Source organism: Pecten maximus, chromosome 9, assembly GCF_902652985.1.
Source record: "Pecten maximus chromosome 9, xPecMax1.1, whole genome shotgun sequence".
In the NCBI taxonomy this organism is placed as follows: domain Eukaryota; kingdom Metazoa; phylum Mollusca; class Bivalvia; order Pectinida; family Pectinidae; genus Pecten; species Pecten maximus.
The window spans coordinates 8,773,724-8,801,581 of record NC_047023.1 but is presented as its reverse complement, the minus strand read 5'-3'; the positions used below and the strand labels follow the sequence as shown (position 1 = coordinate 8,801,581).

Here is a 27,858-nt window from a genome sequence, read left to right as displayed (position 1 = left end):
GCAAACACTCCTCCAGAGGACATTCCGGGCCATTTCCATTATATAATCAAATTAAACAATAGTACTATTTAAAGCGAGTTAATAAACTCACAAGCGGAATCAACAGGGATTTCAAATAAATTGCATCATAAATTTTCCTCAAGAAATCGCAAAATAAAAAGTAATAATTCCACAAATGGAGTTAATAAATAGAAAATGTGTCAACACCGTCAATTAAATAGTTCATTAATATAAAATCGTACACTGTTGTTCTAAACTGGATGGTAATTTTTTTTTTTACATTTTTAGAATGACTAGTGCACATATGCATCAAACCATAGTCAAACAGTTTTGTATGTATGTAATTGATTAAGGCGGAGAAAAAAAAAAGACCGAAATATTTCTGTCTTTTGAATAATGCAGAAATGGGCAATTTATAAAAATGTAATTACCGTGAATGTGGTGCAGATGTGAGTACGATTTTATTTGGCAGACGTGTAATACATAACAGGACTGTGTACAGCAACATATAGCATTCTTGTGTCAGAAACAGTGGAGGTTTTTTCCTCTCTGTACCCTCCTTAGTTATCCATAAACCAAATAGCATGCAGTGTTACATGGGCAGAAAATGATACCTGGTGTATCACACTCGACCTCAACCGGGGATAAAATGATACCTAGAGCATCACACTCGACCCTGACAGGGGCCCAACCAGCTATGCCAAGACAAAACATGCAAGTATGCAGATGAGCGTGATGCATGTTAATACATTTGCCACCCTGCGACATTTTGGGGTGATTTATTACCGTTTGATTCAGTCTGACTTTATGTTTATCTGTAATTCAAGGTTTACATTAAAGTAATAATGCGATCAACACACAGGAATGTAAGGTAGACGCTGGGATCTACGATCCACGCATGCTGACATTAGCATGCCGCACAGCCAAAACCAACCGAATAACATGAACTTGCTTACATGCATTCATCTGACATTTATTAGATAGAAAACATTTGAATGTTTATTTCATTATATAATTGGAACCAGAATAAACATAGGGGTTTTACATCACTGGTTTCCTCCCTGGACCACCGTCAATGACATAGTCCTGCCACTAGGTGGCGTACCGGCTCTGTGGGGAGGAGTAATCACAAGGTTTACGATTATTGCTTGTCATATAGAAGTGCTATAAATCCTAATTATACATCTCTGTTGGGGCTCCGTTGACATACATTATTGTGAAATCACATGTAGTCAAGGGCAAGATTTAAGATTTTCTCAATTTATAAATCTGCCTCGCATTATTTCGACAGTGGAAACATCAATGTGCAATGGTGGATGTCACCTCTGCCAGAGCCCACGGTCCCATCATCCTCACTCCGACGGAAAGGAAATGACAAAATATTACTGAGAAATCCTCGTACCGTTAAATGAATTGACGAGATGAATACAGATCGAGGCACAACTCGGCAACCATTATCTCATTATAGTTCTGCTTTTTATGGTAGAAATTCTCAAAGGTAATTAAAGTAATTCTTTTACATTTGAATTACAACCCGAATTTATAGCTATCAGTTCAGTTCGTAGAGTGGGTCGTTGCCAACCATTCCTTTACACATCAACAATATTTGTCGTTTGATGTAATTAGCCATGTTGACAATGTGTACTGAACATTTTAAAAGTGCATCGTCCCATATTAGTTGTACAGGTGTTAATAAGTCAAGTATAGGCACACAACAGTGTATAGCTGCAAGCTGCCATGGAATACCACAGTGGAATATGTTGGTATTCCACATCACACGTCAGCCTATATTTAAGCATTGAACGGCTTTCAGTTGGCATTCATAGTCAATATGAATGCCAACTGAAAGCCGTTCAATGCTTATATTTACCATCTGCGATTTTTTATTTGTCGTGCGATTTTTTTTTGAAATTTTCAAATTCAAATTTCAGTTGGCAGTTCATAAGCTGGTGAACTCGCAACTGAATTGGTAGGGTTATATAGTGGCAGTGCCGTACAATGGTAAATATATATGCATGGTTGCTACGATGGAATACCACAGTGGAATATGTTGGTATTCCACATCACATGTCAGCGTATATATACATGGTTGCTACAGTGGAATACCACAGTGGAATATGTTGATATTCCACATAAATGTATCAAGCCACTATGATCGAATACAACAATGGAAAATGTTGATATATTCCACATCACACATCAGTGTAACCAGTATGATGGAATACGGCAGTGGAACATGTTGATATTCCACGTCAAATGTCACAGTGTAGCCACCATGATGAAATACAATTGTTAAACTATGGAATATTTTGATATTCAGCTAATTTATTTGTAACAGTTGTCTATTCAATATTCTGTTTCCAAATTTGTATTCAGTACATTGCACTGTGATAGTGTAAAGTATCCAGTTCTATGCTCTGTTTCCTAATTTGTCTTCAGTATGTACAGTGTACAGTATCCAGTTCTATGCTCTGTTCCCTAATTTGTCTTCAGTATGTACAGTGTACAGTATCCAGTTCTATGCTCTGTTTCCTAATTTGTCTTCAGTATGTACAGTGTACAGTATCCAGTTCTATGCTCTGTTCCCTAATTTGTCTTCAGTATGAACAGTGTACAGTATCCAGTTCTATGCTCTGTTCCCTAATTTGTCTTCAGTATGTACAGTGTACAGTATCCAGTTCTATGCTCTGTTCCCTAATTTGTCTTCAGTATGTACAGTGTACAGTATCCAGTTTTATGCTCTGTTCCCTAATTTGTCTTCAGTATGTACAGTGTACAGTATCCAGTTTTATGCTCTGTTTCCTAATTTGTCTTCATTATCATGTACAGTATTCAGTTCTATGCTATATTTCTTATTTGTCTGCAGTATGTACAGCGTACAGTATTCAGTTCTATGCTATATTTCTTATTTGTCTGCAGTATGTACAGTGTACAGTATCCAGTTCTATGCTCTGTTTCCTAATTTGTCTTCAGTATGTACAGTGTACAGTATCCAGTTCTATGCTCTGTTCCCTAATTTGTCTTCAGTATGTACAGTGTACAGTATCCAGTTCTATGCTCTGTTCCCTAATTTGTCTTCAGTATGTACAGTGTACAGTATCCAGTTTTATGCTCTGTTTCCTAATTTGTCTTCATTATCATGTACAGTATTCAGTTCTATGCTATATTTCTTATTTGTCTGCAGTATGTACAGTGTACAGTATCCAGTTCTATGCTCTGTTTCCTAAATTGTCTTCAGTATGTACAGTGTACAGTATCCAGTTCTACATTGCTCTGTTTCTTATTTGTCCTCAGTATATATAGTGTGTTTTATCTAGCTTTATGCTCTGTTTCATAACAATGTGTTAAGGTTTTGAATCCTTTGATCCCTCACAATCTCTGCCCTTTAGGTAAAATGTCTAAGTGGACTGAAGTATCAAACCTTGTATAAACTCCTTTTAAAAAATAGGTTTTAAATAACGTTTCTGAAGTTAGTACGCCCTGGACTGGTATCAAAATGGTTTTAATGGGGGGTAATCTCCCTTTGATAGACATCAAAGTCGACGTTGTTCCGGGTTTTAACATGTAAAACAGCATGCCAATAAAAAGTATTTGAAATATACTCATGGAAAAGTAATTCGGGGACATTTTCATGTCAATTTGGTAGAAGCAATGGATATAAAAAGGCATACATTTGGCTATGGCCTATCAACAAGTCATTAAGGAGATGACACAAATTTAGGTCCGGAATATAAAAGACAAACTCCAGTTTATCACTAACATCATCATCAAATGTAAAAACCATAAAATCGTTGGCAGGGAAGTATGCTGCACCCTCAATGAAGTAGCAATGCTTTCTTCTTGGTTCAATGTCTAATTTACATTTATAACTTTATATTCAAATCATACTAAAATTCCTCGTCGGTAATGGTTACTATATTAACTCTATTATACCTGTAGTTTAGTATGACAGACTGAATCAAATTACCTCTTCCCATATTAGCACTGTATATATGATAAAACAGCTCAGTTTCCTCAAGTCAGGACAAATTAGAGCACCATATACCACTGTACCAGTTATACCGACAATCAAACACAGATAACGATACTTCTCTGTACCAGAAACTTTGTGAAACAGGCCTTGATTTCACTATGATGACTATATTAATTGAGCTATAGATGCAAAGTAAAAAAAAAATCAGAATGTATCGGGAAAAATGAAATATTTTGGTTAATAATCATTGTAACTCGTAAAAGGAACCAACCTATGGACAAAATTAGGATTCCAAAACAATGATTGAGTGATGGACAGACAAAAATGAAAAACTACCAAAGTCTGGACAATGAAGAAAAGATGGAGAGTGAATGTTGTAGGATCATATGCACTCAACAAGAGGCCCATGGGCCTTAACCGTCATCTGACAAACATTTACAGCAGGGACACACCCCTCAATCCAGCATCATTACCAACAAGAGGCCCATGGGCCTTAACAGTCATCTGACAAACACTTACAGCAGGGACACACCCCTCAATCCAGCATCATTACCAACAAAAGGCCCATGGGCCTTAACCGTCATCTGACAAACATTTACAGCAGGGACACACCCCTCAATCCAGCATCATTACCAACAAGAGGCCCATGGGCCTTAACGGTCATCTGACAAACACTTACAGCAGGGACACACCCCTCAATCCAGCATCATTAGCAACAAGAGGCCCATGGGCCTTAACCGTCACCTGACAAACACTTACAGCAGGGACACACCCCTCAATCCAGCATCATTACCAACAAGAGGCCCATGGGCCTTAACGTCATCTGACAAACACTTACAGCATGGACACACCCCTCAATCCAGCATCATTACCAACAAGAGGCCCGAATAAATTAAAAGTAAATTAACAAGATTTTCTTATAAAATAAGCAGGCTGGATATTGCTAAAGCATATTGCTTAAGCAATTCATGTTCCCTGCCGCCCCCCTCATGGGCCTTAACTCTTTCCGTACTTTGCGTCCTTTCCGGATTCCGTACCGGAAGTAGTTATTAGCCTCGCCCCCAGAAGTTTAAACAAAATGGCAGACTACATGTGCGTTTTTGGTGTGTTGTTTTTTTTCATATAGAAACACAAAGGTTAGTGTGATCTTTGTACATAATTAAGAAATATTTAACTAAATAAGATCTAGATGTCAGATTGAACACTCTGAAACGTACTAGACAGTGATATCTAAAATGCAAATGTAGCAAGCCGCCATATTGTTTACATTTACAACACAGAGAAAATATCACCTATTGCTCTATCGGAAAAGCACGTAACCCAAACGAAATAAAAAAGGAATATGTCATCAAAAATGTTTGTTTCAAAAATTTTGACCACCTTATATTTGTCATTGCATCGGATGATTGTATATGTCGGGTGATAGTTTCAACAAATCAACACTTTAATAACGTCAACTAAGCCTGTCGACTATAGTCGACAGCGGGGAAGAGGGAGCACATTTTTATGTCGACTATAGTCGACAACGGTACTGAAAGAGTTAACGGTCATCTGATAAACACTTACAGCATGGACACACCCCTCAATCCAGCATCATTTCTTCCCCCATGTGTTTCATACTAAATATGGTTGTAATCAATTAAGGCATTAAGGAGGAGAAGTGTTTTAAAGCAATATTTAACCTAAGTGTTCTTTTTGGGGGCCACACCCTTTTAAATCCCCCAAGGGTCAGACCTGTCTCATTTATATAAATTATGATTGCCATTCCCTTATGATGATTCAAACCAAATTTGGTTGAAATCAATTAAGGCATTAAGGAGGAGTAGCATTTTAAAGCAAACTTTTGGCTAAGTTCCCCTTTTTGTGCCCTACCACTAAGGCCCCATGGGTCACACTAAGCCTTATTTATATAAAATATGATTTCTTCCTCGAATGATGTTTCACACCAAATTTGGATGTAACTCACCAACGGTTAAGGAGGAGGAGGGTTTTAAAGCAATAATTCACCAAATTTCTCTTTTTGGTGCCCCACCACTTGGGCCCTTTGGATCAGACCAGCCTCATTTATATAACATGAATGCCCTCCCCCAATAATATTTCACACAAAATTTGTAAGGAATCCGCTTTGGGGTTAAGGAGAATTAGCGTTTTGAATGTAAAAGTCAAACGGTGCATGGCGATGGACAGAGCATGATGACTATAGGTCATCCTGGGTCAGATGACCTTAGAACTCAAAAAACATCATGATGTGGCCAAATTAAGTGAGAGAATTAACTTGAAAAAACATAAATGATACATTTGTAGCCTCGGCCTTTGTTAGGATGTTGAAACAATAGAACTATCACTTCTTTTGGGACTGATAGTACAGAACCTGATCACGTATAATTTACAGAGTTTCAGGAGCACATGGAAGTCTGTGTGAAGTACCATGCAAATGTGTTACAGTCTGTTTGCATTAAAAATCTCCATACAGTTTCTTCATTTTACACAAACACAATATGGGTTTCCTATCGGCCTAACTGCAGTAGTGAAAATGGCTTTGCATGTGATTTTAAATATATGACAATACCATACCAATATTGACGGGAGTCTGAGAATCAAAGAGTTAAGATGAAGTATAATTAGGGGCAAGTATTTAACAGGGAAGGTATAAGCATCCAAACGCTACAATATACAGCATTCTCTTGTGAAAATTATAAAAATCGCATCTGCCAATCTGTAAAAAGTTGAGTGAGGTGTTGATAGACAGGCAGAACAATCAGCTGTGAATATCAAGTAACGACTTCATCACTCGCTCGGCTTGTCATCCTCTGAACCAGCCCAATAAAACGCTTCGTTTGATGTCGGCCAGCACCATCTTCAGATATACAACAGATATTTAAATTTTCAAAGCTTCGTAAAAAACGTGGGGGCACATGGAGCCGACAATCACATCAGCTGGAGAGGTAGATCAAGGGAGGATAATCTAACGGTTTATGTTACTATGAAAGCCGTAACATCGGCATTGCTTTCCACGATATCATGTACATCAGCTTCAGTCTCATAGCGTACCACCATCTCTATTAAAGGGTCATCTAACTTTGCATTTAATTATTTCTAACATCTTACAAGTGTACTATTGGGAAACAGACATGTACTTCTAACAACCAAGCCCACACACGAGCTCATTGGTCGACACATTGTCACATGATCAATTCAGTCAGTTTTATTGGCTAGTTAACAGTGATGTATCACCAAATGTGATTTTCTTTGAAAAAGCGGTTATTAACATTTAATAAGAAATTAAATATCCACTTTGAAAGCACGGAAACGAGAGGGAAAATGAAATTAAGGTCATACTGCTTAAAGGGAAAATGATGAGAACAAATTTATAGCTGTTGTTTTGATCTGTTAGATCTGGACCCAGTTGTTAAAAAGTGATTAGCTTAATCACTTGATTACTGAAAAGGGGCTGCAATAGCTCAGTTAGTTAGAGCACCGACCATGTAACTCAGACGAAGATCTGAGGTGCGTGGTTCGATTCTACCTAATGGTGTTAATTTTTGCTTCACAGGAAGCTGAGAAAGGGCCATTCTCTGATGTCGTGGTTGTGTCCATGGGCAAGACACTTTACTCTAATTGCTCTGAATGGCATGTGACGGGCCTACCATATGTTTTCCTGTGAGGTAGTCACCAACTACTACAAGGAGGCCTCACATCAATAAACCAATCAAACAAACAAGTGATAATCTCATTTCTCCTTCAAAACCTATGTGTGTGTATTCTTTAAAATAGGTAGGAGGGAAGAAACTGAAGAGTGCTATTGAGCTTCATAACGTTTTATCATGTTACTTTTACCAGAAATGATTTGATCAGGATTTTCAAAACATGTGAACTAAAATACTGATATAAACAAAATGCAATACTTTCAGTAAACCAAAATACAACTCTTTTATTTGTTTCTTTCTTCATTGTGATTATCGCCCTGCGAACAACCAAGGTCATTTCAAGCGGGGTCTCCTTGTAGTAGTTGGTGACTTCCACAATGAACACCACACAGGAGGCCTGTCACATGCCATCCAGAGAAATGAGGGCAAAAAGTGAACACAGTCACAACAGCACAGATCGTCAATAAATTAATTGCTATTAACAAATGTCTGTTTCATTATTATTTGATGTACTTTGGCCACAATGTCTTTAAAAAATTGCTATTGTATGTTTGCTGGATTAAACAAATGTCGACATTCTATCAGACATACCTCATTTCACACCAGTCCTACTGTGCAGTCCTAATCAAAGATTTCCCTTCTGATAGACTGACAGAATAGAGATTTAAACCCCACAAATGTTCATCTGTATCCATGACCTTGTTACAGAGACCCCAGTTGGCCTCCAACAGCACTTTGCTATATCATCTTGATACAGGACAGAATAAAAACAATCCTCGCATCCTTTTCAGACAGAAGTGAGTCTTAAGTTGTCTACCACCACAACCATTATATGAGCCATAAAACTTGTTTTTTGTTTGAGTCATCAAAGTTATTATTTGTCTGAGTCACTAAAGTTATTGTTTGTCTGAGTCATCAAAGTTATTGTTTGCTTGAGCCATAAGATTTGGTTTGATTCTTTCCAGATTTTTTAGTTTTTGTCTATGTCATCACAGATATTGTTTGAGGTATCACATATATTGTTTGAGGTATCACAGACATTGTTTGAGGTATCACACAGATATTGTTTGTGGTAACACACAGATATTGTTTGAGGTATCACAGATATTGTTTGAAGTATCACACAGATATTGTTTGTGGTATCACACGGATATTGTTTGTGGTATCACACGGATATTGTTTGAGGTATCACAGATATTGTTTGAAGTATCACACAGATATTGTTTGTGGTATCACACGGATATTGTTTGAGGTATCACACATATATTGTTTGTGGTATCACACAGATATTGTTTGAGGTATCACACAGATATTGTTTGAGGTATCACACAGATATTGTTTGTGGTATCACACAGATATTGTTTGAGGTATCACACAGACATTGTTTGAGGTATCACACAGATATTGTTTGTGGTATCACACAGATATTGTTTGAGGTATTACAGATATTGTTTGAGGTATCACACAGATATTGTTTGAGGTATCACACAAATATTGTTGGGGTATCACAAAGATATTGTTTGAGGTATCACATAGATATTGTTTGAAGTATCACAGATATTGTTTGAGGTATCACACAGATATTGTCACACACATTGTTTGAGGTATTACACAGATATTGTTTGTGGTATCACACAGATATTGTTTGAGGTATTACAGATATTGTTTGAGGTATCACACAGATATTGTTTGAGGTATCACACAGATATTGTTTGAGGTATCACAGATATTGTTTGAGGTATCACAGATATTGTTTGAGGTATCACACAGATATTGTTTGTGGTATCACACATATATTGTTTGTAGTATCACAGATATTGTTGGTGGTATCACAGATATTGTTTGAGGTATCACACAGATATTGTTTGAGGTATCACACTGATATTGTTTGAGATATCACACAGATATTGTTTGTGGTATCACACAGACATTGTTTGAGTTACCACACAGACATTGTTTGAGGTATCACAGATATTGTTTGAGGTATCACACAGATGTTGTTTGAGGTATCACACAGATATTGTTTGAGGCATCACACAGATATTGTTTGAGGTATCACACAGATATTGTTTGAGGCATCACACAGATATTGTTTGAGGTATCACACAGATATTGTTTGAGGCATCACACAGATATTGTTTGAGGTATCACATATATTGTTTGTGGTATCACACAGATATTGTTTGAGGTATCACAGATATTGTTTGAGGTATCACACAGATATTGTTTGAGGTATTACACTGATATTGTTTGTGGTATCACACAGATATTGTTTGTGGTATCACAGGTATTGTTTGTGGTATCACAGATATTGTTTGTGGTATCACACAGATATTGTTTGTGGTATCACACAGATATTGTTTGAGGTATCACACAGATATTGTTTGAAGTATCACACAGATATTGTTTGAGGTATCACACAGATATTGTTTGAGGCATCACACAGATATTGTTTGAGGTATCACACAGATATTGTTTGAGGTATCACATATATTGTTTGTGGTATCACACAGATATTGTTTGAGGCAGCACACAGATATTGTTTGAGGCATCACACAGATATTGTTTGAGGTATCACATATATTGTTTGAGGTATCACACAGATATTGTTTGAGGTATCACAGATATTGTTTGAGGTATCACATATATTGTTTGAGGTATCACAGATATTGTTTGAAGTATCACACAGATATTGTTTGAGGTATCACATATATTGTTTGAGGTATCACACAGATATTGTTTGAGGTATCACATATATTGTTTGAGGTATCACATATATTGTTTGAGGTATCACATATATTGTTTGAGGTATCACACAGATATTGTTTGAGGTATCACAGATATTGTTTGAAGTATCACACAGATATTGTTTGAGGTATCACAGATATTGTTTGTGGTATCACACAGATATTGTTTGAGATATCACACAGATATTGTTTGAGGTATCACACAGATATTGTTTGAGGTATCACATATATTGTTTGAGGTATCACACAGATATTGTTTGAGGTATCACAGATATTGTTTGAAGTATCACACAGATATTGTTTGAGGTATCACAGATATTGTTTGTGGTATCACACAGATATTGTTTGAGGTATCACAAGATATTGTTTGTGGTATCACACAGATATTGTTTGAGGTATCACAGATATTGTTTGTGGTATCACAGATATTGTTTGTGGTATCACAGATATTGTTTGAGTTACCACACAGATATTGTTTGAGGCATCACAGATATTGTTTGTGGTATCACACAGATATTGTTTGAGGTATCACAGATATTGTTTGAGTTATCACACAGATATTGTTTGAGGTATCACACAGATATTGTTTGAAGTATCACAGATATTGTTTGAGGTATCACACAGATATTGTTTGAGGTATTACACAGATATTGTTTGAAGTATCACAGATATTGTTTGTGGCATCACACGGATATTGTTTGAAGTATCACACAGATATTGTTTGAGGTATCACACAGATATTGTTTGTGGTATCACAGGTATTGTTTGAGGTATCACACAGATATTGTTTGTGGTATCACACAGATATTGTTTGAGGTATCACACAGGTATTGTTTGAGGTATCACAGATATTGTTTGAGTTATCACACAGATATTGTTTGAGTTACCACACAGATATTGTTTGAGTTACCACACAGATATTGTGTGAATCATCACACTGACAGGAGTCGTTGGTAGTTACTTATACCTACCTGTCGGGGGACGCTGACAGGAGACGTTGGTAGTTACTTATACGTACCTGTCGAGGGACGCTGACAGAAGTCGTTGGTAGTTACTTATACGTACCTTTCAGGGGGCCCTGACAGGAGACGTTGGTAGTTACTTATACGTACCTGTCGAGGGACGCTTACAGAAGTCGTTGGTAGTTATTTATACGTACCTGTCGAGGGACACCCACAGGAGACGTTGGTAGTTTCTTATACGTACCTGTCGAGAGACGCTGACAGGAGACGTTGGTAGTTACTACAAAAGGCCAGGGACATGACCTGTTTATGATGGTTACAAAGTGTTGTCAGTAGCCGGCCACCAGACAGAGCATCCCAAACCTTGACAACATTTCCACCTGTAATGACAAAATCATCATCATCATCATCATCATCATCATCATCATCATCAATATACCATTAAAATCATCATCATCATCATCATCATCAACATCATCATCATCATCATCATTCATACACCATCATTAGCATCATCAATATACCATTAAAATCATCATCATCATCATCATTAACACACCATTAAAATCATCATCATCAATATACCATTAAAATCATCATCATTAATCATTATCATCATTAACACACCATTAAAATCAACATCATCATTGTATAATATACTATTACATGTATCATCATAAAAATCAAATGATTTTTTTTTTTTAAATCAGCTGTTGTAACGATAAACACCCTGATACAGATAAAGGTTCGTGTAACAGCAGTCATACACAAGGATTTTTATTATGGACCATTTTCTATATTTTTTCAAGTCTTACTACTTAAAATACAATTTTTGAATAAAATGAGCCAATTTAAATGACAGCACATAATGGTACAATTCATGTAACAATCAGTTCAACAGGTTTAAAATATGAAAATGTCCACAATCTGATATATATAAAGTCCCTATGTCTTTTCTATGAATGGTAAATTCGCCAGATCAAGTTGTTAAATCACTAGAACTGTGTAATTATTCCAACTGACTATTCATATATAAAATATACATTTCATAACCTGTGTTTTATGTGAGGTTTGTTGACTGATAGTATTTACATATATAATCAGACATTTTATCAAAACACAAAAAGTGAGTATTTTACTAAAACAATGAGTATAATGCTGGTTTGTTCTCACCAACCTCCACATGTAACCAGTAGAGGTTTCCCCCCTTACCCTAGCCAGCCTGATGTGTATAGCCCATAGATCCTGTGTGAGAGTATTGGGCTTAAGCTGTCGGATATGTACATTCGCTCCATTATTGTCAATCATCAGGCTGTTTGGTGATCGGTGTTCCCCTATCCTAAGTTCTCCCCAAATATTTTCCATTAAGTGTTGTCATTTTTATCACATGATTTTACAAAACCTTTCCACATCAGTCTTTATTCAAAGGGATTAAATGATCGCAACGGAAATCAACATGTCATCCCAGCTTCCTTGATGAATTTTTTTATTCACTCAAATGCCAAATGCTATCACTAATTGTCTTTGTCAATTAACTTTTTCCTCCTTAAAATCGAGTATATGAGCAATATGTAAAATGTTAATTTTAGTAAATCAGTTCCATATGAGTAATGTGTTACCTAACTCCACTGTATGGTAGACCATTATAGGGGGTCTCCCTGGGAGATGTATGGTCGACTATAATCGGGGCCTTCCTGGGAGATGTATGGTAGACTATTATAGGGGTCTCCCTGGGAGATGTATGACAGACTATAATCGAGGCCTCCCTAGGAGATGTATGGTAGACCATTATAGGGGTCTCCCTGGGAGATGTATGACAGACTATAATCGGGGATCGGGGGCCTTCCTGGGAGATGTATGGCCGACTATAATCGGGGGCCTCCCTGGGAGATGTATGCCAGACTATAATCGTGGCCTTCCTGGGAGATGTATGACAGACTATAATCGTGGCCTTCCTGGGAGATGTATGACAGACTATAATCGTGGCCTTCCTGGGAGATGTATGACTGACTATAATCGTGGCCTTCCTGGGAGATGTATGACTGACTATAATCGGGGCCTTCCTGGGAGATGTATGACTGACTATAATCGGGGCCTTCCTGGGAGATGTATGACAGACTATAATTGGGGCCTCCCTGGGAGATACATGACAGACAATAATCGTGGCCTCCCTGGGAGATGTATGACAGACAATAATCGGGGGCCTCCCTGGGAGATGTATGACTGACTATAATCGAGGGCCTCCCTGGGAGATGTATGACAGACTATAATTGGGGCCTCCCTGGGATATGTATGACCGACTATAATCGGGGTCTCCCTGGGAGATGTATGACAGACTATAATTGGGGCCTCCCTGGGAGATGTATGACAGAGTCAAATTGAAGGCCTCCCTGGGAGATGTATGACAGACAATAATCGGGGGCCTCCCTCGGAGATGTATGACCGACTATAATCGGGGTCTCCCTGGGAGATGTATGACAGACTATAATTGGGGCCTCCCTGGGAGATGTATGACAGAGTCAAATTGAAGGCCTCCCTGGGAGATGTATGACTGACTATAATTGGGGGCCTCCCTGGGAGATGTATGACTGACTATAATTGGGGGCCTCCCTTGGAGATGTATGACTGACAATAATCGGGGCCTCCCTGGGAGATGTATGGCCGACTATAATCGGGGGGCCTCCCTGGGAGATGTATGACAGACTATAATCGAAGGCCTCCCTGGGAGATGTATGTAAGAGACTTTATTTGGAGGCCTCAAGGGAGTATGGCAGAGCTATAAGGAATGTGTAAAGTCCTATTACAGAATGTGTGAAGAAATTCTGTCTGCACTATCATTAACTTTTCATTGGTCAATCTATATTCTATAATCATTAACCATTCATTGATTTCAAGGTGTTTCCTTTTCTATAGGGACCTCAGAACCAATTTAAAAATAGAACATGGGTTTTTCCCCATTTGGAATGCATCGGGGCCTACTGATCGGATATCAGGTGAGAGAAGTTAGAGAAGGTTCCAAAGTTTTAGGTGTGGGCTGGGCAATACATGTAGATGTAAAATATATAGAAAAAAAGTTTTTTTTTTTCCTAGCCTGTTTTTGTCAGGGGGAGTTAATTAAGTGTGTATTTTGTTGTAAATTTAGGTGAAGTTTTGGTGCTGAATTCAATACAAGATGGTGGCCCCATATAAAAAAAAGTTCAAATTGGTAGAATTTTTAAACATTCTATTTACAGGTTTCCGAGATGACATTCTTCAAAATTATGGCTAGTGAACCAGTGTTGAAAACTCCATTTAAGCAGGACAGTGGTAAATGTTAACACTATCGTCTATGGGAAATCATTTGGTTCCGTGGTCCCTATATGTTATGTGCTGTTGTATACGCCATGCTGTAATTTGTGTATTTCATGTACAATGTTTTTGTGACTGATAGGCGGTACAGCCAAAAGTTATAAAAGAATTAATACCAAATAATGGCTTTCTGAATACAATTTGATTACATATTATGACAATGCTTTGATTGTTTATCTAGGAATACAAGGTAATTATCATCCAAACAAAAGGCTCACATGTACACTAAACTATATAGCACATGGCCTGTACTTTTGTAACTTTTTTCAAATTTAACGTATTTAGGACTTTTGCTAACTTGGAGTGTAAAACTTTACTGTTGTTGTAAAACTGAGCTGTATAAATCATCATTGGTAGATCTAGAGATACACTACTCCGAAGTCAAGCAATGAGTGGGAGTTAAATAATGGGTATCCATAACAAACTATGTAAAGTTATGTGGCCTTCTGGAGGAAAATAACCAGAATCCATGGAAAAGTACATATTAAAGTAGTGCTTCCACAATATAATTCCTATATAAATATGTTAATATTTTAATAATCTTTTTTATAAATATAAATTGGTCAAAACCTGAATTAACTATCTTGAATTAGCATATATACATTCCTTTAATTCCAATAAATAGGATCTTATTAATACTGTAGACAATTTCAAGAACAAACATTTCGTCACATCTTGACGAACACCTCAACAAACACCGATACATTGTCTAACCATGTGGCATAACATCCAAGTTCACGACCCTAATAATTTACATACACAGACAGGTGCTTTATCATCATTACCTATCGACCCCATTTTAACAGTATAAAAAAGTTTTACAAAATCATTCAAATACACTTAATTACTACCAGGCATAGCAATTGTGGATCACATTACAAATTACTCCAGTGGATTTTTTTCTCTCTCTCTTTTTAAAGCTGAATTCTAAAGACCACAGAATTATTAGTAATTTGTGAGTGTACTCTGTATTGTCAAATATCAACCCTTAATCTTAAAATATTGTTCCTTTTATCTAATTGAGCTGAAGGAAGGATGAATCATAGCATATGTTCATATGTTAAAGTACAACACAGCAATGTTCTTTTATATTGCTATAAATAGCATCATACCTTTCAATAATTGTTACTTTGATAATCAACCACAAAGTTCCAGTGTATCACGCAGTTTCTTATAAGAACATTCAGAAGGTTACCGTTACACTATTTTTTACATTAAATCATCCCATTCCAACGCTCCTGTGTGATATCATTTTCAAGAAAATCTGACAGTTAAATACTTTCATTCCTTTGGATATTTGTTACAAGTATTTATAAATATAACTGGTCCTTTTTCAGAGGTAAAACTTCACCTTAACTTAAATATATATATATTACAGGTAAATCTTAATCTGGTCCTGTTTTACAGGTAATTAAACCTTTATCTGGTCCTTATTTACAGGCAAAACTTTATCTGATCCTATATAATACAGGTAAGACTTAATCTGGTCCTATTTTACAGGTAAAATTTGACCTGGTCCTATTTTACAGGTAAGTCTTTGACCTGGTCCTATTTACAGGTAAGCCTTTACCTGGTCCTATTTTACAGGTAAAATTTGACCTGGTCCTATTTTACAGGTAAAAGTTGACCTAGTCCTATTTTACAGGTAAAACTTTATCTGGTCCTATTTTACAGACAAATTACTTATATGTATGCTTTCTACCATTTTAATGGTACCACTCTGTAACAATTTTGCTCTATTTTCAAATCCACCTATTTATACAGCCTAACCTTCATTAATAAAATTATATAACAGGATCATTCTCAATACTAAAAAAGAACTTATCTAACTCCTTTACAATATTTGATTTCAACACTCACTTATATCAAAACTTGTACAGCTCCTTACAATAATACTTATTTTAAAACTTGTACAGCTCCTTACAATAATACTTATTTTAAAACTTGTACAGCTCCTTACAATAATACTTATTTTAAAACTTGTACAGCTCCTTACAATAATACTTATATCAAAACTTGTACAGCTCCTTACAATAATACTTATTTTAAAACTTGTACAGCTCCTTACAATAATACTTATATCAAAACTTGTACAGCTCCTTACAATAATACTTATTTTAAAACTTGTACAGCTCCTTACAATAATACTTATATCAAAACTTGTACAGCTCCTTACAATAATACTTATATCAAAACTTGTACAGCTCCTTACAATAATACTTATATCAAAACTTGTACAGCTCCTTACAATAATACTTATATCAAAACTTGTACAGCTCCTTACAATAATACTTATATCAAAACTTGTACAGCTCCTTACAATAATACTTATATCAAAACTTGTACAGCTCCTTACAATAATACTTATATCAAAACTTGTACAGCTCCTTACAATAATACTTATATCAAAACTTGCACAGCTCCTTACAATAATACTTATATCAAAACTTGCACAGCTCCTTACAATAATACTTATTTTAAAACTTGTACAGCTCCTTACAATAATACTTATATCAAAACTTGTACAGCTCCTTACAATAATACTTATATCAAAACTTGTACAGCTCCTTACAATAATACTTATATCAAAACTTGCACAGCTCCTTACAATAATACTTATATCAAAACTTGCACAGCTCCTTACAATAATACTTATTTTAAAACTTGTACAGCTCCTTACAATAATACTTATTTTAAAACTTGTACAGCTCCTTACAATAATACTTATTTTAAAACTTGTACAGCTCCTTACAATAATACTTATTTTAAAACTTGTACAGTTTCTTTCAACAATTTTTATTCAACATTTATACAACTCCTTACAGCTATGGTAGCTATAGTAAAGACGAGTACAAATGCTTTCATATCATTGATGGTTGAAAAGTTATTGCCAAAAAAGGAGAAAACCTTGGGGTCAAGGTTGCAATGATCTGATGACAGAACACTGCACTTCAACTGTAGGTGATAAACGCTTAAAATTCCTTTAATGGTTTAAAAGTTATTGCCTGGACAAGAAATTATTGGGAAAATTTGCACTTATTGACCTTTTACATTGAGGTAAAGGTCATTGCCATTGTGACCTTATGGCAGTGCACTGCAAGAGTAAACTGCAGGTTTCATCAATATAACTTCAACAGTTTAGAAGTTATGACCCAGACAAGATATTAAACCAGGAGACCAATTATGTCTCCTTTCATTCGAAATGGTCCAGGATGCTCTCTAAAACACAACCATAGCAGTATGGGCGATTGCTTTTTGACGAAATTCTTATTTCAGTGACCATGACCTTTGACTGATCATAGATATATTGAAACATGTGTAAGACTACATATGTCTTTAATGTAAACACAACTTTTAAGTTAAATTTGACAACAAGTACAATTTTAATTATGATGATGAGAAAGAGTATGAAATAAAGGTTAATTTTTGGTAAGTGACCTTGACCTTCGAATGATCATTGTGATAATCAAACTTGTCCAATGGGAACATTCAGCATTTAAATCTGCCATTCAGTACAGTCACTACACAGATGACAAACTAATTCTCCACACTGTACTACAATTGTAACAGCATATACATCTCAGTAAAACACAAGAGTTATGTCCCTTCGTATGGAATCACTTAATTAGCCAATGATATCACTGTGTAGTTATGTTTGATTATGGAGTGGAAACCATTGTCTAATCAGAAAGGAGTACATGCATGCTGATTGGTTTTACAGATTCTATAAAAGTTTGAAATCTCCCGCAGACTTTGTAAATGGTACTGGTTTTAACCAAAACCACACACGAGGACTATTGAGCCTTAATGGTCACAAGCATTCATATATACCGTATACCTATACATATCAAATTTGGTGCCCCTAGGAGTCAGACAGTACCAATATGTGCATAACATCAAACTTCCAGCTGAAAAGATGCCCAAAAATATTATTTTCTTAAATAAACTATAGTAAATGTTATCCCCTCCAAAAGTGAAAACGTGTAACCCCATGTGTGCAGGGTAAAGAAATTCACAAGTTGGTAAAGCACCTTAAGAACCTTCTAACTACAACAAGAGATCCCAGAGGGATCTTGGCGCCCACCATTGAATGATCTTTATAGGTTCCATGTCAGATTGATCTTTTCTCTACTTTTCCCTTCCTCTAAGTCTTACTAATCTGTGTAAATTCAGAAACAGCCCTCTAGTACTTTGCAAACAATTTAAGATTTAGCGATAATGGCTGTCTGTTGTTTTCGGATTGGTCCGAAAATGCAACACCAGGGACCAAGGGGAGCCTACATATGAAATTCGAGAAAGATCCCTTCAGTACCTTCTGTAAAATAGCGATAACAAACTTCAATTGTCAAAATACAAGATGGCTGCCTGTCGGGCAGGTTGTTTTCTGACTGGTCTCAAAATCCAATATGCATAACTAGGCACAGAGGGCAATCCACAAATGAAATTTCAGAAAGATCCCTTCAGCAATTTCTGATAAATAGCGACAACAAACTTGAATTGTCAAAATCCAAGATGGCTGCCTGTCGGCCATGTTGTTTTCCGATTGGTCTCAAAATGTAATATGCATAACTAGGCACCAAGGGGAACCTATATATGAAATTTGAGAAAGATCCCTTCAGTACTTTCTGAGAAATAGCGATAACAAACTTCAATTGTCAAAATCCAGATGGCTGCCTGTCGGCCATGTTGTTTTCCGATAGGTCTCAAAATGTAATATGCATAACTAGGCACCAAGGGGAACCTACATATGAAATTTGAGAAAGATCCCGTCAGTACTTTCTCAGAAATAGCGATAACAAACTTCAATTATCAAAATCCAAGATGGCTGCCTGTCGGCCATGTTGTCTTCCGATTGGTCTCAAAATGCAATATGCATAACTAGGCACCAAGGGGAATCTACATATGAAATTTGAGAAAGATCCCTTCAGTACTTTCTCAGAAATAGCGATAACAAACTTCAATTATCAAAATCCAAGATGGCTGCCTGTCGGCCATGTTGTTATCCGATTGGTCTCAAAATGCAATATGCATAACTAGGCACCAAGGGGAGCCTACATATGAAATTTCAGAAAGATCCCTTCAGTACTTTCTCAGAAATAGCGATAACAAACTTCAATTATCAAAATCCAAGATGGCTGCCTGTCGGCCATGTTGTTTTCTGATTGGTCTCAAAATGCAATATGCATAACTAGGCACCAAGAGAAACATACATATGAAATTTGAGAAAGATCCCTTCAGTACTTTCTCAGAAATAGCGATAACAAACTTCAATTATCAAAATCCAAGATGGCTGCCTGTCGGCCATGTTGTTTTCCGATTGGTCTCAAAATGCAATATGCATAACTAGACACCAAGGGGAACATACATATGAAATTTGAGAAAAATCCTTTCAGTACTTTCTGAGGATTAGCGATAACAAGAATTGTTTACGGACGGACGGACGGACGGACGGACGACGGACCACGGACGCAGGGCGATTTGAATAGCCCACCATCTGATGATGGTGGGCTAAAAACTATTTGGTTCTTGTAATTAAAAAAAAAAATTGGTCTTTTTGAAATTTCAGTCATTTTGGCCCCTTTTGGCTATGTCCATCAGTCCCAAGGGGTCAGTCAAGGCCAGTATGTGTATATGATATAATATCAGTTAACTTTCATCCTATGTTGATAATTCTAACTTAGTTTTAATTATTTTCAGTGGCAATCGAATAAATTGTGCTTAAAAATTATAATTTCCTTAGATAAACTATTGTAAAATTTTACACCCTTCCCAAAGGGAAACATGAGATCCCAAGGTCATGAAATTTACAATTTTAGTAAAAAAAAATGCAAGACCCTTCTATCTATGAAAGCTATTTGGTTCTACCTTATTCAAGTCTTGATTAGAAGACTTTGAAAATATCAAATCATTCTGCCCCCTCATGCCCCTGAGGGGTAGAGACTATAAAATCTACAATTTTTGTTGACATATTTGACCTTGGAAGGTTTCAGCAAAATTTCATTAATATTGGTTCAGGAGTTTCTGAGAAGAAGTTGGAATGTAAATTGTTTACAGATGGGCAACACACAATGGACAATGATAGACAAAAGGTGATTTGAATATGTCACTTGAGACTCTGTCTAAGGTGACTGAAAATTACATTCATTTTTTTCTGGATAGATTGAAAAACATAGATGGGTTAATTGTTACTCTGTTATAATGTGGCCCTAAAAATGAACGTGTAAGTTCTCTGTATCAAGTTAGACAGTGAAGCTTCTACCGGGGAAGGTAATTACTACGGAATCCACCATCTGTAGATATTTCCAAATAACATTTCATCACTTGCTATGTCATTAAACAGAGTATCCATTGAATATCAGGCCATCTGATTGGTTGTACAGTCATTTGTTTTCCATTGTTTCGGCCTATAATTACAGAATGGTGTACTAATGTCTTTTTCAGCCTGAGTAATGCAGGATGCAAAACAAAACAATAGTTTGGCACAAAGTTTCTACAAATCAGCATGGATTTCGGAACATGAAAGTTGATAATACACATGTCTTGATGTAAAACCCATATCTTATTCTGTCTCCTCCCACCATGATCCTGAGCCCCACACAGGTCAATTTCCTTCTTCCGCGAGCCCCACTCACAACAAACCCCACTCAGGTCTCTCCCTACCATGAGCTCCCACTCAGGTCCACTCCTTCTATGAGACTAGATGTCCTCCTGCCACAATCCCGGCCCCACTCAGATGTCCTCCTGCCACAAGCCCAGCCCCACTCAGATGTCCTCCTGCCACAAGCCCAGCCCCACTCAGATGTCCTCCTGCCACAAGCCCGGCCCCACTCAGATGTCCTCCTGCCACAAGCCCGGCCCCACTCAGATGTCCTCCTGCCACAAGCCCGGCCCCACTTAGGTGTCCTCCTGCCACAAGCCCGGCCCCACTCAGATGTCCTCCTGCCACAAGCCCGGCCCCACTTAGATGTCCTCCTGCCACAAGCCCGGCCCCACTCAGATGTCCTCCTGCCACAAGCCCGGCCCCACTTAGGTGTCCTCCTGCCACAAGCCCCCACTCAGATGTCCTCCTGCCACAGGCCCCCACTCAGGTGTCCTCCTGCCACAAGCCCCCACTCAGGTGTCCTCCTGCCACAAGCCCTCACTCAGGTGTCCTCCTGCCACAAGCCTCCACTCAGGTGTCCTCCTGCCACAAGCCCTCACTCAGGTGTCCTCCTGCCACAAGCCTCCACTCAGGTGTCCTCCTGCCACAAGCCCCCACTCAGGTGTCCTCCTGCCACAAGCCCCCACTCATGTGTCCTCCTGCCACAAGCCCCCACTCAGGTGTCCTCCTGCCACAAGCCCCCCACTCAGGTGTCCTCCTGCCACAAGCCCCCACTCAGATGTCCTCCTGCCACAGGCCCCCACTCAGATGTCCTCCTGCCACAAGCCTCCACTCAGGTGTCCTCCTGCCACAAGCCCCCACTCAGGTGTCCTCCTGCCACAAGCCCTTACTCAGATGTCCTCCTGCCACAAGCCCCCACTCAGATGTCCTCCTGCCACAGGCCCCCACTCAGATGTCCTCCTGCCACAAGCCTCCACTCAGACCCAGATTCCTTTTAAAAACATTTTTAACTGAACAATGCAAAAGTATCTCTACTTAACTTGTTCATGTAAAAAATAACTGAAACTCGGCCAATTTTACGAAATTTTGTTATGAAAGTTTCAATGTTACAAGAAGTTTTACACATGGTGCTAAACCAGAGTGTATCTTTATTGTATCAAGTGTACGGATTGATGATATCCAAGTCCAACTGATCACGAGTATGTATCTAAATTTCAGGTAAAAGTCTCCATGTTAGAGGTTATAATACAGAAATAGTTGATGTAGATAATTACACTAATGGGACGGGCGTTTTATATTCATGAGTTTTACAGGAGGTCTAGCAGCCTGCGTACATCTGTTAGACAATGGAGCGACATATCCTCTACATGTGCACTCTGGCCGAGCCTCATAGAAAATCCGCTAATTCACCGTGTCAGAACTAATATGAAATGTACAAAAATTGTAATAGAGGATTTTTTCTCTCTTGTTTTTGAGGTAAAAAAAAGTGTATCAGCATGATCGGGTTGTCTGCAGGGCTGCTGTATTTATAAATCGCGACTGACACTCGGAGTCCTGCCGAGCTGGTGATGTCGGCATTATTGCTCGACATAAGAATATATCGTCATGATTGTAAAAGATATAGGCCTATGATGCCTCATTAACAAATAAGCTGATTGACAAAAGTCCCACCATTAATTACATGCACATGAACCAGAACTGCTAGGTGAGGTAGATACACAAGTGGAAGAATGAGAGGCCTCTGGAAAAGTGATCATCCCAGCTCCCTTTCTAGCCATTAGGCTTTGATCAAATGTAATTCAAAGTTATGGCCAGCTAAGCAAGGGACACCCAAATAGTTAGAGATATCATATAGAGGCCACAGATAATTGGGCAGCCGAATCATCAGATAGAGTGTTTAGCAGCCAGGCACATCTGACGATAAGTGATATACCTTTCATTATATGAACTGGATAATGATCACTATTTTTCGTTTGTGAAATGATGGTTGAAATTCATTTGAGTATATGGAACCTCATCTATTGAAGCTGTTTCATGCAGCGTGGGATTGCTTCATAGCTTTATGATATACCTAAGCCAATAATGCCTTTTAAAACCATCCCCGCCCTGTTCTGCCATATGTAAGATGTCACTAAAATAAAACAGAACAAAAAGATCAAATACTGTTGTGATGTAAAGATACATGATGTCTAACAATTGTCTTGATTTTAAAAATCTTTCCTGCCTCACAGAGACATTTGAGAATTTAATTGGGTTAATGATTATGATATCAATTTATCAAATTTAACAAATTCTGCATAATAATGACTATGATATAAGATAATATATATCATACAACCAATCGAAACCTTCAAAACTATTCATACAACCAATCGAAACCTTCAAAACAACTATAGATATACAAAGCAAACCCATTAAAGCCTTCAAAGAACTACAATATGCAGCCAACCCATCAAAGTCTGCAAAACATCTACAATACACAAGCAATCAATCAAAGCCTTCAAAACATCTACACTACACTGTCAACCAATCAAAGCCTTCAACACAACTACCATACACTGCAAACCAATCAAAGACTTCAAAACAACTACCATACACTGCAAACCAATCAAAGACTTCTAAACAACTACCATACACTGCAAACCAATCAAAGACTTCAAAACAACTACCATACACTGTCAACCAATCAAAGACTTCTAAACAACTACAATACATCGTCAACCAATCAAAACTTAGAAAACCACCAATAATACACGGTCAACCACCAACAGCCTCTTGATTAGGAACACTAAATCAAACCTGTGAATTTAACTTTTAATTATAATATTGAATGTTTGTATTTTCTTCATAATTTGGTTTGGTTTGTTTTTGTTTAACGTCCTATTAACGGCCAGGGTCATTTCAGGACGTGCCAGGTTTTGGAGGTGGAGGAAAGACGGAGTACCCGAAGAAAAACCACCGGCCTACGATCAGTACCTGGCAACTGCCCCACATAGGTTTCGAACTTGCAACCCAGAGGTGGAGGGCTAGTGATAAAGTGTCAGGACACCTTAACCACTCGGCCACAGCAGCCCCATTTTTCTTCATAACAACTCGAATCTAGTTAATAAAAAATACATATATTTTGTTTGTTTTTTGTTCTAAGTGAAACTGACCTACAACAGCTGAAAAAGAACAATATATTTCTAACATTGAAAATAATACATTGTTGAAACTCTGTAATCATCAGTATGTTTATTTTCTAATTATGTTGGTGATAAATGACGTGAAGACTCCAGAGCTGCAGTACTCGTGGCCTTTGGTAACTTATACACTGGTGGCCATGTTTAACATGATCCCTTGACTAGTCGGTACCATCACGATGATGGGATGATGGATGATCGCCCAGTCAGAGCCCTGCCTCTACAATTCATATTAAGTTCCATAACATCTCCCGACTCTCCATTACTGGAGTTTCCAGTACCTATTCTGCTAGTAAAATCTCGATACCCGTAGTTTGTAACAGATATACATACCGAACCTTGTAAACAAAAAATAAATGTCTTGGAACACTAGAAAATTAACCAGCTTTCTGTACCTCCACAACTTTTTATTGTTAATTGCCTCATTTGTTATTTTCAAACAAATTTTTGGCCTCTAGTGCAGATCTGTTTCCACTTGAGTGTAGAGGAATGTGAGCAAGTCCAACAGAATCTGACCCCATCCTGCTTCATCGTTCTGTCCTCGACTCCTTTAGATTGGACTTTTGTTGGTACCTACAGCACTAATCAGTGTGTTGTGTATATATACTTTACACATTGCTACCTGACAGAGATGAATCGTATTGTTTTTATCATATTTGCTTCCTCATAGCCGGGCTCCTTATTGAAAAACGTCAGACAAACATATATACACATGATTCTAATGTTTATTCTAATCGCTTGCTGTTCCTGCACTTAAGAGATTTAGAACATACAATCTATCAATTCTGACTCATGTTTTTGTTTTTGTCTTTCTCTTATTCATAAACATGTTACCATCAAATATAGTACAAATTCCAGTATCTGAACGGTAATATCATTAACACTGAAGCCGATACTGTATGATAATGCACTAAAATTTTAGTGCATCATGTAATTTAAATAAATCCATGTGAAAATGTATAAATCCATATGTGAAAATGTATAAATCCATATGTGAAAATGTATAAATCCATATGTCAAAATGTTTAAATCCATATGTCAAAATGTATAAATCCATATGTGAAAATGTATAAATCCATAGTGAAAATGTATAAATCCATATGTCAAAATGTATAAATCCATATGTCAAAATGTATAAATCTATATGTCAAAATTTTAGGGAAAAAATTATGGACTTGATACAGCATTCATCAAGATTTGCTCTGCATAGGCCCATATTTGGGAATCTTCTTTTGTCCCACTTTTGAATGAAAAAAAATATGAAAATTATGACGTGATCATTTTCTTACAAAAGAAAAACAAACAATCATTTTTTTTTTATCTGATGAAAAACAATCTTTTCTGAAGAAAACAAACATTTGCTTTTAAAAACAATCTATTAATTGATTTTAGAAACTTTTTGTTTTTTTTTCTTCAATGAAAATTATAATAATTCAAAAACGGCCAATTTTACTGAAAAGATTTCTTTCTTGGAAATGGTCATTATCCAGAGTAATCATTGATAAATTATTTTATTTTTGATAAATAACAGACATCTTAAATATATCTATTTTTTCATATTTTGAAAATGTTTTTAAGACACAAGCCCAATAAGCTTGATTGGGTCCGAATCATATTATTAATTTTTATGTTGCAGCGTTGATTTCAAAACGAGGCTATAACAGTTAAAATACCAATCAGTGTAATCACAATTTAGCTTCTTCAGATAACCCCTACATTATGGGGTACTAGATCAGGGTTGTTCTTGTCTAGTATAATGGACAAAGATTTCAGATATCAAACTCATCTTTTTTGTTCTTGACAAAGAATTACTTAAGTAAAGCATAAAAAGAAACAAATATTGAATAGTTCAGTTCATTAGTGCTTAAAAAACACTTAAAAACCGTAAAATATTAAAAATGTGGGTTTTGCAATATGAAGTGACTCTGGGGAACTGCAAATGATAAGTTGTACAAAAGAATTAGATTAATATTTTCCATTGTATGTCTAAAACATGTCTGCAGCAATTTCATCACCCACTTGTATTAAATTTCCTGAAGATGTATACTTGAGCAGCACAAGAAGGAGACATATCAAGTTTATCATAAAGACCCCTCAGGTCCAAAGGTACACAGTTAATGTGGCCTAAAACATGATCATGGAAATTTTTTTGTCTGGCAAGTTTCTCACCAGTTTGGATTGTTCCCTGAAGAATGAGATAAATCTTGATTCAATGGAACACTTTAAAGCCCCTACCCTTGATCAATGGGAGTTGTTACAGAAAACGATAAGACATACATTATTTCTTCCTCTTTAGTCGGCCAAAGCACCTCCTCAAAAAGGTAAAATAATGATTTTGTAGATCTCAATTCCTTAAAGACCTAAGTCACATATTTTTTTTTTTTTTTTTTTTCAGAAGAAATATTCTGGAAAAACTTCAAATCCATGAAGACAGGCAATAGAGATGTGTAGCAGTATTGTGTACCAATTCCTCTGCACTGATCTGGAGACATCTGTTGGCCTTCCATCTCTCGTTTCATTGAAACACTTATGCACTATACATTACAAAAGTGACAGAAACTCCGGCAACAAAATTCAATTAGCAATGAAGAATATGAGTACCTCCATCAGTAAAATCCTCAAATTTTAAGACATATGCAAAATCCATTTACAATGATGGTGTGATAATGACCCCCCCTTTCTCTCAGGCATTTAGTAATTACACATGATATGTGTCAGACAGGCTCTATAGAATTTATTATTGCAAACATTCTCCCCTTCTTTCCACCAATATGTCACCATATTAATAAAATTAGGAGCCCATAATCGCCCTGATAAATAACTTTAACACATGTCTGTGTCTGGGCAGATGGTATTCACCTCTGTTTTTACCGAATCATACACCTCGTTTGAAAACCATTGGTCTGGGAACTCTTCAATGTGGAGGCTGCAAACTTTTAATGTACAATGGAATTCTGGCCAATAAATTTCTGACAAGATTTTTCAAATGAATTTATCCCTGTATGTCAGACGGATACAGTTGTCCCGACTCATCATTACCACGGCAAACTTTTCTCCCCAATATCAACTTCCTGTTGCATGAAATTTAAAACCATTTTCAACTGAATATAATACTTTTACAGAAAGAACAAAAATAAAATAAAAATGTGCTACATAGCTTAATTTTGATTTATATGTATATACACATTTTGTAGTTAAAATTGGGGCAGTTATTACTACTGAAAGGTTGAATTTTATAAAGACTGATTCCAAACTCACTTCCTGTAGCCTGGAACCAGGAAGCAAATGCCTGGCTTTATAGTCAAATTGATGTGACGAAGATATAGAAACATTTACAATCATGAGCTGATGTAGCGGTTAAGTCGGGCCAGTCTTTACCACAGACACCTCAACTCTTG

The 27,858-nt window shown here is 37.0% G+C and overlaps 1 protein-coding gene and 1 long non-coding RNA gene across 3 annotated transcripts in view; one reads left to right on the top strand and one right to left on the bottom strand.

Moving 5' to 3' along the window:
- Positions 1–27,858, bottom strand: part of LOC117334625 (U3 small nucleolar RNA-associated protein 15 homolog) — a 105,452-nt gene that overhangs the window by 5,964 nt on the left and 71,630 nt on the right. For both annotated transcript variants that reach the window (XM_033894339.1, XM_033894338.1), the window contains one exon: positions 11,574–11,709. In XM_033894339.1, the coding sequence (XP_033750230.1) occupies positions 11,574–11,709 (136 nt within the window). The remainder of the gene's footprint in view (positions 1–11,573; positions 11,710–27,858) is intronic.
- LOC117334626 lies at positions 387–27,622 on the top strand. Its single transcript, XR_004534203.1, has 2 exons — positions 387–718; positions 26,856–27,622. It is a non-coding gene; the product is annotated as an uncharacterized LOC117334626 (long non-coding RNA).